The sequence below is a fragment of the Ranitomeya imitator genome, chromosome 5, assembly GCF_032444005.1.
Source record: "Ranitomeya imitator isolate aRanImi1 chromosome 5, aRanImi1.pri, whole genome shotgun sequence".
NCBI lineage: Eukaryota > Metazoa > Chordata > Amphibia > Anura > Dendrobatidae > Ranitomeya > Ranitomeya imitator.
Window position 1 is genome coordinate 248,915,002 of NC_091286.1, and position 13,234 is coordinate 248,928,235.

General features: G+C 39.4%; 1 protein-coding gene across 2 annotated transcripts in view; it reads right to left on the reverse strand.

The window, feature by feature from the left end:
* The window catches only part of LAMA2 (laminin subunit alpha 2), a 1,496,617-nt gene that overhangs the window by 137,101 nt on the left and 1,346,282 nt on the right, over nucleotides 1-13,234 (reverse strand). Inside the window, exons 50-52 of one of the 2 annotated variants that reach the window (XM_069726053.1) lie at nucleotides 11,618-11,762; nucleotides 10,706-10,844; nucleotides 1,831-1,848 (exon numbers count right to left, since the gene is read on the reverse strand). In XM_069726053.1, the coding sequence (XP_069582154.1) occupies nucleotides 1,831-1,848; nucleotides 10,706-10,844; nucleotides 11,618-11,762 (302 nt within the window). The remainder of the gene's footprint in view (nucleotides 1-1,830; nucleotides 1,849-10,705; nucleotides 10,845-11,617; nucleotides 11,763-13,234) is intronic. The other variant, XM_069726054.1, reaches the window with a different exon arrangement.

Here is a 13,234-nt window from a genome sequence, read left to right on the forward strand (position 1 = left end):
ACCGTTGTGGAACCTGAGCTCACAGCCCCTCACCATGCAGCTTGATTGGAGACCACCAGAAAAGGCAGGTCTACCACTGCCATCCCATTCTCTTCCAAGATGAGGGCAGGTTCACACTGAACATATGTGATAGATATAATAGAGTCTGAAGAGGCAGTGCAACATTATCCAGCACATGCAATTTGGAAATGGGTCCATGTTGGTCAGGGAAAGCATATCCTTGGAGGGTCTCACAAACTTCTACTTGATAGCCAACAGTACTCTGATATTAGGTAATGAGATGAAACTCTTAGAGACTCAGTTAGACTCTTAGATGGCTCAGGTTGAGGACAATGCCCAACCTCATGTAGTCACAGTCTGTAGACAGATTCTGGATAACAAAAGTGTTGATGCTATTAATTGGCCTTAACATTTCCCAGAAATTAAAAACTTGAGAACCTCTGGGACATTATGTATCAGTGCATCCGTTATTACAAAATAGTGGCACAGACTGCCCAGGTGCACTGAAAGATGTTTAGGAGGAGTTCCTCCATGACACAAGTTGTTATCTTATCATGGGTGTGCCCAGACATTTCTTAGACTGAATTCATGCACGTAGCAGCTATACACATTACTTCGTCAGATTATGCCTTGCAGAAATTAAATTTAAACAAATTAGATACATCTGTGATTTCATTTTTTAACAGTATCTTGATTTTTTGTGTGATATAGAATTCAGTCCACACTTGGTTGATGGTTTTGATCACATTAACTTTTGATACGTCATCTTGCTTGAATTGCACAATTCATAGCTTTAGAGATTTTTCATTTGAATCTTTCGCTAATTTAGATTCGATGTGTGACTGAAGTGTTCCTTAATTTTTTTGACAAGTATATTAACATTAAATACTGTATTTTATGAGTATACATAAACTAGTTAGACCATGCCATTAGATTTTTTGTCATGAAATATCAAAATTCAAAATACGGTATTTTAAAAATATTTTTGCACTCCACAAACATATTATAACTCCAGTTATACCAACTGCGTGATATAATATCGCTCTTGTACTATTGTTCCAACATTCATAAAACCTAATGGTAGGAGCAAGCGATCATGGAGATATTTTATAAAACAAAGGCTATTTTTAAGAATGTGTTATTAAGGAATTTAGGTGCTACGTGCATAATTATATTTCTATGATATGCATAATTATAGTTTTATGATATTACTTTTTCTTTGACTTGATATCATAAGTAAATATACTTATGTTGATGTATTAGACCTCCTATGCAGGTTTATGTAGGGATGATGCATCAGTTATAAAGGAAAACTATTCATTTTTTATAACTAACTGAACATTGCCTAAAGCATAATTTCTTGTCGGAGACATACAGGCTTATTCTTGGTGTTCATTCCTCGCTTCTTCTATCACTAATTTATATGGCTATGGACAGGATTGCAAATTTTTTGTCAGAATTTTTAAGCAATTGGTCTTAGTCCTGCTGAGTACAAATTGTTGCTTGTGCCTTAAGTAAAGAAAGTATATACAGTAGATGCTGGCTTTGTGATTCAGTAGCATCCCTTACAAAACAAACCCAGCAAGTAGATCACAGTTGTATGAGATAGCTAGAAGAAAAATGCATAATCTAGACAGCAGAATGTGATACACCTGGGGTCAGCATGAAGCACATCAGTGAGGTAAGATTGTTTCTGCTTTTACATAGTATTAATGAAAAATACAGTTTTACGTTGTTAGAATATCTAACCATGACTTCTCCAAAAGCCACCATTATCAAGCACATGCACCAGCACGGCAAGCATTGTAAAAATAGAAAATCAGTTATTACCTGGCTTTTGTATTGGGACTGAAGTTTAATGAAAGAAAAAAAAATAAGTTCAATTATTTTCAAAAATATATAAGTCCGTTCTTACAGTGATTGTGTTATTGCTATTACAAAGACTAAAACAAGACACTCAAGTATAGAAAACTGGAATCTTATTTTACAGTTTACAATCTAAAAAAAAAAAGATTCCAGCAAATCAAGATAAAAGACTCAATAAATAAAAATATTTAAAGAATTTGTAAACTTTATGGATTGCAAATATTGCTCACACTCGGACTTAGCCCACAGAGGAAGTGGTGAATCACTCAGTGGGCACCTCTGTCAAAAAGAGCCCTATTTCCATATATGAGCAGTATTTGGCACACTGAACTTGCTTCTCAATGTATGGACAAATTTAGCACCTCATTATTCCTTTAAAAACTATCCAGTTTAATTTTACATACAAGTGTATATATTGTGATAAAGTCACTGGTAAAGTGCTAGAGAGGAGATATGCTTCACTACACTTAATGGTGTCGGTGATATAAAACCAAGAGTTTTTCCTCCAGCACACTAAGTGTGTTGAGGTGTTGAGCTAATTTGTATAATGGATTAAGTTTTATGTGAACATCCATAGAATGGGGGGGAGGATGTGCACCTTAGATCCACCCAAGAGGGTGGTCTGGGGCTTAAGTAGCTGGTCTCCAAAGGCAGCAGTGTTCATTGTCTGGAGAAGAACACTCCAAAGAAGTGTTTGTGTGTTGCTTATGCCTAAACCGTGGGTTTTGCTAACCCTGAGCGGTCTGATCCCTGATAATACAAGGAATGTGCCTAGTGCTACCAATATGTTTTTGTTTTGCTGTTTTAGCCAGAAAGCCATGGTTACTTTGTGCTTCACCTTGGTTTATGCCTCATTTAAACAAACCAAGTGCATTCCTAAAGCCACAGTGTTCCCGTGTCAACCTCCATGTGCAACCAAGTGAGCTGATCTACAATACAGACCAAAAGTTTGGACACACCTTGTAATTTAAAGATTTTTCTGTATTTTCATGACTATGAAAATTGTAAATTCACACTGAAAGCATCAAAACTATGAATTAACACATGTGGAATTATATACTTAAAAAAAAGTGTGAAACAACTGAAAATATGTCTTATATTGTAGGTTCTTGAAAGTAGCCAACTCTTGCTTTGATGACTGCTTTGCACACTCTTGGCATTCCCTTGATGAGCTTCAAGAGGTAGTCACCGGAAATGGTTTTCACTTCACAGGTGTGCCCTGTCAGGTTTAATAAGTGGGATTTCTTGCCTTATAAATGGGGTTGGGACCATCAATTGTGTGGAGCAGAAGTCTGGTGGATACACAGCTGATAGTCCTACTGAATAGACTGTTAGAATTTGTATTATGGCAAGAAAAAAGCAACTAAGTAAAGAAAAACGAGTGGCCATCATTACTTTAAGAAATGAAGGTCAGTGTTAGGTGTCGAGTTCCCACCGCTGCACAGGGGGAATCTCGAACCATGTCTGCTGCGGTCTTCCATTCTCCTCCAACCACAGTGGAGCCTGCTCAGCAGAGACGTTGGTCCCAGCATCATGCTCAGGCTGGTACTGGACTACTTGTTACTACTGCCGTTCCAGGCTCTGTCATTGTAGCCAGCAATGTTCAGCAGCGAGCAGGTCTTTCTAAGCTCCGCTTTTCCCTTACTGAGTATGCCTACGGGATGACCTCCAATTGGAGGTCTGAGGTCACATGCTCAGGTAATGTAGCATCTCCTATTGGACCACCAGGAAGATCCTTGTCTGCTACAGCTATAAAAGGTTCTAATTATATACAGTTAGGGCCAGAAATATTTGGACAGTGACACAATTTTCGCGAGTTGGGCTCTGCATGCCACCACATTGGATTTGAGATGAAACCTCTACAACAGAATTCAAGTGCAGATTGTAACGTTTAATTTGAAGGGTTGAACAAAAATATCTGATAGAAAATGTAGGAATTGTACACATTTCTTTACAAACACTCCACATTTTAGGAGGTCAAAAGTAATTGGACAAATAAACATAACCCAAACAAAATATTTTTATTTTCAATATTTTGTTGCAAATCCTTTGGAGGCAATCACTGCCTTAAGTCTGGAACCCATGGACATCACCAAACGCTGGGTTTCCTCCTTCTTAATGCTTTGCCAGGCGTTTACAGTCGCAGCCTTCAGGTCTTGCTTGTTTGTGGGTCTTTCCGTCTTAAGTCTGGATTTGAGCAAGTGAAATGCATGCTCAATTGGGTTTAGATCTGGAGATTGACTTCGCCATTGCAGAATGTTCCACTTTTTGGCACTCATGAACTCCTGGGTAGCTTTGGCTGTATGCTTGGGGTCATTGTCCATCTGTACTATGAAGCGCCGTCCAATCAACTTTGCAGCATTTGGCTGAATCTGGGCTGAAAGTATATCCCGGTACACTTCAGAATTCATCTGGCTACTCTTGTCTGCTCTTATGTCATCAATAAACACAAGTGACCCAGTGCCATTGAAAGCCATGCATGCCCATGCCATCACGTTGCCTCCACCATGTTTTACAGAGGATGTGGTGTGCCTTGGATCATGTGCCGTTCCCTTTCTTCTCCAAACTTTTTTCTTCCCATCATTCTGGTACAGGTTGATCTTTGTCTCATCTGTCCATAGAATACTTTTCCAGAACTGAGCTGGCTTCTTGAGGTGTTTTTCTGCAAATTTAACTCTGGCCTGTCTATTTTTGGTATTGATGAATGGTTTGCATCTAGATGTGAACCCTTTGTATTTACTGTCATGGAGTCTTCTCTTTACTGTTGACTTAGCGACAGATACACCTACTTCACTGAGAGTGTTCTGGACTTCAGTTGATGTTGTGAACGGGTTCTTCTTCACCAAATTAAGTATGCGGCGATCATCCACCACTGTTGTCATCCGTGGACGCCCAGGCCTTTTTGAGTTCCCAAGCTCACCAGTCAATTCCTTTTTTCTCAGAATGTACCCAACTGTTGATTTTGCTACTCCAAGCATGTCTGCTATCTCTCTGATGGATTTTTTCTTTTTTTTCAGCCTCAGGATGTTCTGCTTCACCTCAATTGAGAGTTCCTTTGACCGCATGTTGTCTGCTCACAGCAACAGCTTCCAAATGCAAAACCACACACCTGGAATCCACCCCTGACCTTTTAACTACTTCATTGATTACAGGTTAACGAGGGAGACGCCTTCAGAGTTAATTGCAGCCCTTAGAGTCCATTGTCCAATTACTTTTGGTCCCTTGAAAAAGAGGACGCTATGCATTACAGAGCTATGATTCCTAAACCCTTTCTCCGATTTGGATGTGGAAACTATCATATTGCAGCTGGGAGTGTGCACTTTCAGCCCATATTACATATATAATTGTATTTCTGAACATGTTTTTGTAAACAGCTAAAATAACAAAACTTGTGTCACTGTCCAAATATTTCTGGCCCTAACTGTAGATCAAAGCAACAAATTATCCAATAGGAAGAAAAAAAGCATCTAAGTAAAGAAAAATGAGTGGCCATCATTACTTTAAAGTCAGTCAGTCTGAAAAATTGGGAAAACTTTGAAAGTGTCCCCAAGTGCAGTTGCAAAAACCATCAAGCGTTACAAAGAAACTGGCTCACATGAGGACCGCCCAAGGAAAGGAAGACCAAGAGTCACCTCTGCTTCTGAGGATAAGTTTATCTGAGTCACTAGCCTCAGAAATCACAGCTTAACAGCAGCTCAGATTAGAGACCAGGTCAATGCCACACAGAGTTTTAGCAGCTGACACATCTCTACAACAACTGTTAAAAGGAGACTTTGTGCAGCAGGCCTTCATGGTAAACTAGCTGCTAAGAAACCACTGCTAAGGACAGGCCACAAGCAGAAGAGACTTGTTTGGGCTAAAGAACACAAGGAATGGACATTAGACCAGTGGAAATCTGTGCTTTGGTCTGATGAGTCCAAATTTGAGATCTTTGGTTCCAACCACCGTGTCTTTGTGCAATGCAGAAGAGGTTAATGGATGAACTCTACATGCCTGGTTCCCACTGTGAAGCATGGAGGAGGAAGTGTGATGTGTGGGGGTGCTTTGCTGGTGACACTGTTGGGGATTTATTCAAAATTGAAGGCATACTGAACCAGCATGGCTACCACAGCATCTTGCAGCAGCATGCTATTCCATCCGGTTTGCGTTTGGTTGGACCGTCATTTATTTTTCAACAGGACTATGACCCCAAACACATCCAGGCTGTGTAAGGGCTATCTGATCAAGAAGGAGAGTAATGGGGTGCTACACCAGATGATCTGGCCTCCACAGGCACCAGACCTGAACCCAATCGAGATGGTTTGGGGGGAGCTGGACCGCAGAGTGAAGGCAAAAGGGCCAACAAGTGCTAAGCATCTCTGGGAACTATTTCAAAATTGTTGGAGGACCATTTCAGGTGACTACCTATTGAAGCTCATCAAGAGAATGCCAAAAGGGTGCAAAGCAGTCATCAAAGCAAACAGTGGCTACTTTGAAGAACCTAGAATGTAAGACATATTTTCAGTTTTTTCACACTTTTTTGTTAAGTATATAATTCCACATGTGTTAATTCATAGTTTTGATGCCTTCAGTGTGAATTTACAATTTTCATAGACTATTAAAATACAGAAAAATCTTTAAATTAGAAAGTGTGTCCAAACTTTTGGTCTGTACTGTAGCACAATATATATTTGTTAATGTAAGTAATGTAATATTTGAATTTTACTGAAAATAAGGCCCCAGTGTCAATGCTACTGATGGGCCTTTGGTACGCAAGTCCAACATTGTTTATGTATGCTGGAATCTTTAATTCACCAATTTAGTGCCATCTATTGAATGTAACAAACCTAAAAGTCAATATCAATCTTTTAATGTGCCTTGCCACATGACTTAAGATATAAAGCAAACCCAGAAACTCAATTTGCAGATATCTCTGTTGGGCTGTTTGCCCCTCATCGGTGTATAAAACAGATGTCTGATTTGGCTGCATGAGAGGCCTCTGGCAGAGGGACTAAAGGGTAACATTTCTCTCTGTGGAGAGTGCTAAGTGGGTGTTACGAGACTTACCTCTTCCTTTTTGAAAAGGAAATTTTCATATTAAAATTTCCAGAGGAACATTGCATTATAAATCTCTTTATGCCTCCTTTGCGGTCATCACAAGTAGAAGCGTTATCCCCCCTACACCAATTTAGCAATGTTTTACATTGGAAATTCATTTGCATTGTCACTAAGCACAGGGTCGGCGTTTGGCACAGGCAGACCAGGCAGATGCCTGGGGCCCCCACCTTCAAAGGGCCCCCCTGCATCTGCAACCCCTGTATGAAGTGCCCAGAGGGTGTACAGCAGTGAAGCAGCAGACCCAGAGCATCTCTCCCAAACCCCCCTTGAGACCCCCTCAGTGCAGTGATTTACTCATGTGGTCCTGGAGCTCTGTGCTGTTTGCTGTAGGATCAGGTTTCACAGTCACATACAGCAGCCATCAGCATAGGCTCTGACCACAGTCACTGCTTGTAATCTGACAGGGCGACCTGCTGTCACTACTGTCTGGATGACACAAGGCAGGAATACTGTCTGCTGAATCAGGGTATTTATTATATAGAAAAAAATTCCCACGTGAAACAATAAGGGTAAACTATACACATATATAGTACAGGTGTGCATAGGAATCAGCATTTTTGGTGCACTTTTTTGGCAGCCAAAGCCTGCTCTCTTGGCAGTAAAAACACTGCTTTCAAAGCACCCATTTTTTAGGGTATGTGCAGAGGATCCGGAAATGGCAGCACCTTGGATGCAGTGGACATGTGCTGCGTCCAAAGTGCTGCCATGTTTTGAACACAGGTGATTCCGCATGTGTTCATTGAACTGTGTGGAATCACCATGTCCTATACATTGCAGGGGTGAGATTTCTCTTGCGGAGACTCGCGTCTACACCAGATAAATTGGCATGCTGAGGTCTGGAGAGACGCGCCGCATGTCCGTCTCTGCAGGTGAGGTACAGGTGATAGTGCACACATAGCAGAGATGGGGTTTCTTGAAATCCCATCCACTATACTGCAACATCTGGCCGCTGCGGGTTGGACGCTGCCCCGCAGCGTTTACTGATTGTGGGCACACACCCTTAGAGCTTTTGCTGTTTGTTTTTTACAGTTTGCATTTTGTCTACAGTACATGTTTAATAAAGTTAGTGTTATTCACAAAAAACAGCGAAAAACAACGTTGCAACATTTGCAGAATTTTTTAAACTTTTTCATTGCTTTCTATGGGTGAAAAAAATTGCTGAAAGCGACACGCTGCAGATTTTAAAAAGGCTGCAGTTGTGAAATTCAGTCAGGGGAAAATAAAAGGGAGATTTCTGAAAATCTCAGTTTTTGCTTGTGCTGTAAAATGCTGTAAACTTCTTATTTGCAGAAGAAAAAGCTGCAAAAATTCTGCATATGAACATGGCGAAAAGCTGCTTTTCAAAGTGCCAGCAAAACATAGGAGATTTCCGAAATCTCCTGCAGGTGCTTGTTTTTTTCTGACTGGATTTCAGAACTGTAGCGCTATTGAAACTGTAGCGTGTCACTTCTTTCAGTGTGTTTTCACCTGTAGAAAGCAATGAAAGAATAAAAAAGCTGCAGATATTGCAACAGCATTTTTCACTGCAATTTTTTAAGTGGTTTTGGTGAATTAAACTATTATTAGGTCAGTATTTGTAATACAGAAACAGCAATGGAACAATGAGGCTATGTGCACACGTTGCGAAATCTGCCACGGATTTTTCCATGCAGATTCCTAAAAATCTGCAGGTAAGACGCCCTGCATTTTACCTGCAGATTTATGGTGGAATTACCGCGGTTTTTGTGCGGTTTTCAACAGCATTTTTACACCTGCAGATTCCTATTATGGAGCAGGTGTAAAACGCTGCAGAATCCGCACAAAGAATTGACATGCTGCAGAATATACAACGCAGCGTTTCTGCGCGGTATTTTCCGCAGCATGTGTATGGTGGATTTTGTTTTCCATACGTTAACATGGTGCTGTACAACGCATGGAAAACTGCTGCAGATCCAGAGCAGAATCCGCAGTGTGTGCACATACCCTGAGAAACACGTCACCACTTCTGTATTTATCACCCTCCTGGTTTTGGCTTACACATACTGATGTGAAATACTGATCGTATGAATGTGGTCTTAAACATACTGTAGACAAAGCAAACATCCTCACTCAAAAAAAGCTGAAGAAAGTGTGAAGAACACCACAAAACAAGCTGAAAACAGGTGTTTTGAACGCAACATTTTTACTGTTAATAGAAAAGGTTTTGGCTAGTGATAAAAATGCTGCATGTGAACATAGTCTTACTCTGAAATGCTATGTCTATCTGTGGTATTACATTGGACTGCATGTGATAGATACTAGATTATCTGTACTCAGAGAATTATCACTGCTATTTCTGGTGTTACATAGGACTGCAGGTGACATCTACTACATGATCTGTTCTCAGAGAGTTAGCACTGTTTTATCTGAAGAGTTAAAAAAATTTAAAAGGGGGTTGGGGGCAACTCTTTGTCTTGGGGCTTGGGCCCCCAATCTTTTCTGACCCTAGCAACGCCTCTGCATACAGCTAATAGTGGCAGACTTGTTGGCTGATATAAGCCCCTAAATATGGGGGCCACAGTGTGAGCACTGGCTCCTGGCCCCTCCACCAACTGTATCCGCATCCTGTTCATGTACTGTAATCTAAATGTTTGTGTGATTTTACGACATTAGCATTTGGGGCCCCACTTTAAATTTTTGCCTAGGGCCCCACTTTGTCTAAAACCGGCCCTGACTAAGCAATTGTGCATTTACAGTCATCTCATTCAGTCAAATCCTCCAGACATACAGTCACTACATAGAAAATAATGCATATATTTAATTCATAGGGTGCCAAGATGGAGTGATAATGCAATGTAAATATCAATAAGTCATCTCATCTCTAAGTGATCATTTTACATATACGTTAATCCGCAGGTCCTGTCTGCTGGTCACAGAGATTGAATTTCAATACAAAGTACATCTCAAAATAAGACTTGTTGCCACTTAAATATACTTTTGATGATCATGCTATTTTTATAAATATATCAAGGTAGAAGAAGGAAGAAGGAATATGGATATGAACTAGAGCTATTAGGAGGTTAACTGCACTTTCATGGAAGAGTACAAATGATTAATTGTGATAATAAAATCTACGTGAGCACAGTCTTTAAATGTGAGCATGAGATATCCCAAGCAATAATTGTTTGTATCATACTTCATCATTTTCATTTTTTTTGCAAGCAATAGCATATCTTTGCACACAGTCCCTTCTCTAAATGCAAACTCACTGGAATACATGGTGATGACAAGACTGTTCCCTAGTCTGCAAAAAAATATTTATGCTATAATAGGACATATATCAATGAGTTTTCACAAAGGAAAACACCTTCTCATACCCCACCATACCCGATAAAATAAAAAAAACTTATACCCACCTCCTGTGCCGGTGACATTCTCACAGTATCAGCACTCACGGGGCTCTTGTGCGTTTGCATGACAAATGTGAAGAGGAAGTCTGGGATCAGCTGCAGCCTGGACTTTCTCCTCATGTGCAATTTGTCAGAAGGCGGGACAGTGATGCCAACACTGATTGAGTGCCAGGGTCACGTGCCACAACAACGGCACAGGAGCCCTGGGGAGAGCGAGTGCCAACATCAAAGGAACGGTGCTGGCATGGGAGGTGAGTGTAAGCTATTTTATTTTATCCGGGCCAAGCGTGGCATATGACAAGGAGTTGTCCATGTACTTGACAACTTCTTTAAGTCTGCAGGCTACATGACTACAATATAATTACAGACATTACCTTAAACTGCTTAATCCAGGAAGGCCACCAAAATAGATTTTCTCATCAGATTTTAGGTTAAGGCCAAAGTTGCTTCCTGTTGATATAGCAGTTACTTTTTCCTCTTCATTTGAATCTATGTCCACAATCGAAAAATTGGCTGGAAAGTAATAATTACAATATGAATAATAAGTGGCTAATTAAAACTTGGGCATCAAGCAGTTAATCAAATCTGATGAAAAGGATATACAAAAATCTATAGTATAATTACATTTACTATCATTGGATCAAATATCTTTCCTAGACTTAAAAAGTAAAAGACCTTTTAGTAAACAAACCACTGAAATTCTTGTGCTGTCCCTCTACCTGTAGTCTTTATCAGTTCCGTATATTTATTTTATTGCTTAAAGGCATGGTCTGGTTAAACTACAAGTCAGCAAGGACGCTATGTGACTGCAGACTTGTAAATCCTCACATCGAAGGCACTGTGTGTTGTGAGGATTCTCCGTGGCTGGGGTCAGCTGACTACAAATACCTTCAATTAGAAATGTAGTATAATTTTTCTGATTCATTATATCTCTTTCCTCATATGCAGGCATCCATAGACCTCAGGTATCTATGGTTTCGACCACTAGCAACTAGCTAACTACTGTAACTGTCAATATATCAGTGGCTGTAACCATGGATACCCAAGGTCCTGCAATGCCTGCACATGAGGAAAGAGACATAGCGAATCAGAAAAGCTATACTACATTTCTAATTAGAGGTATTTGCTAATATTATTATTACACCTACTACATATTGGGATAGGAGTTTGACGATGGAAGTACCTCTTTAAGTTACTAGCTAACCTTGGACATAACCCTTTTCCAGTGCAGCAGCTGTAAATAGGCCCCACATGAAGAAATGCTATAAATACATGATTCTACATACCTTGCTTCTGTATTCTAGATAGGGTGAAAGATTTCCATTTTCCATCATTATGATTCTTGTTACTAACTGCAGAGGCAGTCCCCGATCCCAGATCATAGCTAACTTTTATACGCCCATCACTCAGCTCAACACTCATGAAATCTTTCTGTAAAAATAAAAAAAAATCGAATAGCCAAGTAGTAAAGCAACAACACATATATCTTTTATAGTTCTTTCACATAACAAATTCTGCCCTGAAGTGAATGAAAACATACAGCATATTAATAGGGAATGTCTGACGCTGGCTGTAAATATGATTCATGAAAAGTGAATTTTAATATCACAGTGAAAGATCTAATAAATTGATTTTTACATCGAAAACACAAATCAAGGTTACAAAAGCAAACACAAATGGAATTGATATATTATAAATTCAAATAAAACAAATCAAGTTAAGTACAATCACAAATATATATTTATACCTCATCTCCCCAGCACTGGCAACATCAAGCTGTATTTATGAATGTTAGTATATGTATTGGTCTCTATACAGCTACTTAAACTTTGATTTATGGCATTCATGAGATCTACTATATTACCTTTTGACGCATAGCCATACAAATTTAATGGATTTTATTGTGTTAAGTGCTAACTTTCTACATCCTGATATCACTCTTGTATTTAGTAAAAAAAAAAGGATATATCTGTATACAATTTCATTTTTGACATTAATTCCAATCTTTAAAGTGTACCACCTTTTTAAAAATACATCAAACTGGGGCCATGCTAATTACAGACCACTGGGAACCACAATAGGTAAATGGGGGCCCTTGCTGAACCTTTGCATGCCTTTCATTTTTAATGGAATCACACACATGTATTGTGGCAATTTTTTTCAAATTCTGTCGGTATAACAGTATTTTCTTCTAAAGGTATTGCGACTAGGGAAGAATAGTTCCAAACATATGGTATGCAAGGGAGCCAAAGTGCTCACCATCACAGAAGTTCTTGGATGTTGAATTATATAATGGCTTGTTATACATTCTAAAGTAGCAGCTGCTGCTATATCTAGAATCTCTAATTAGTGCAGATAAAATAATTTAAGAGGAGGAAAATAAATCAGTAAAGCAATGAACAAGTGCTTCTCACAAAATTTGAATATTATCGAAAGTTAATTTATTTGAGTTCTGCAATACAAAAAGTGAAACTCATATATTATATAAAGTCATTACAAACAGAGTGCTCTATTTCAAGTTTATTTATGTTAATGTTGATGATTATGGCTGACAGCCAATGAAAACCTAAAAGTCATTATCTCAGTAAATTAGAATAATTAACAAAAACACCCGAAAAGGCTTCCTAAATGTTTAAAAAGGTCCCTTAGTCTGTTTCAGTAGGCTCTACAATCATGGGGAAGACTGCTGACTTGACAGATGTCCAGAAGGCAGTCATTGACACACTCCACAATGAGGGTCAGCCACAAAAGGTCATTGCTAAGAAGCTGGCTGTTCAGAGTGCTGTATCCAAGAAAAAATGTAGAAGAAAAAAGTGCACAAACAACCGAGATAATCGCAGCCTTGAAAGTATTGTTAAGAAAAGGCCATTCAAAAATTGGGGGGAGATTCACAAGGAGTGGAC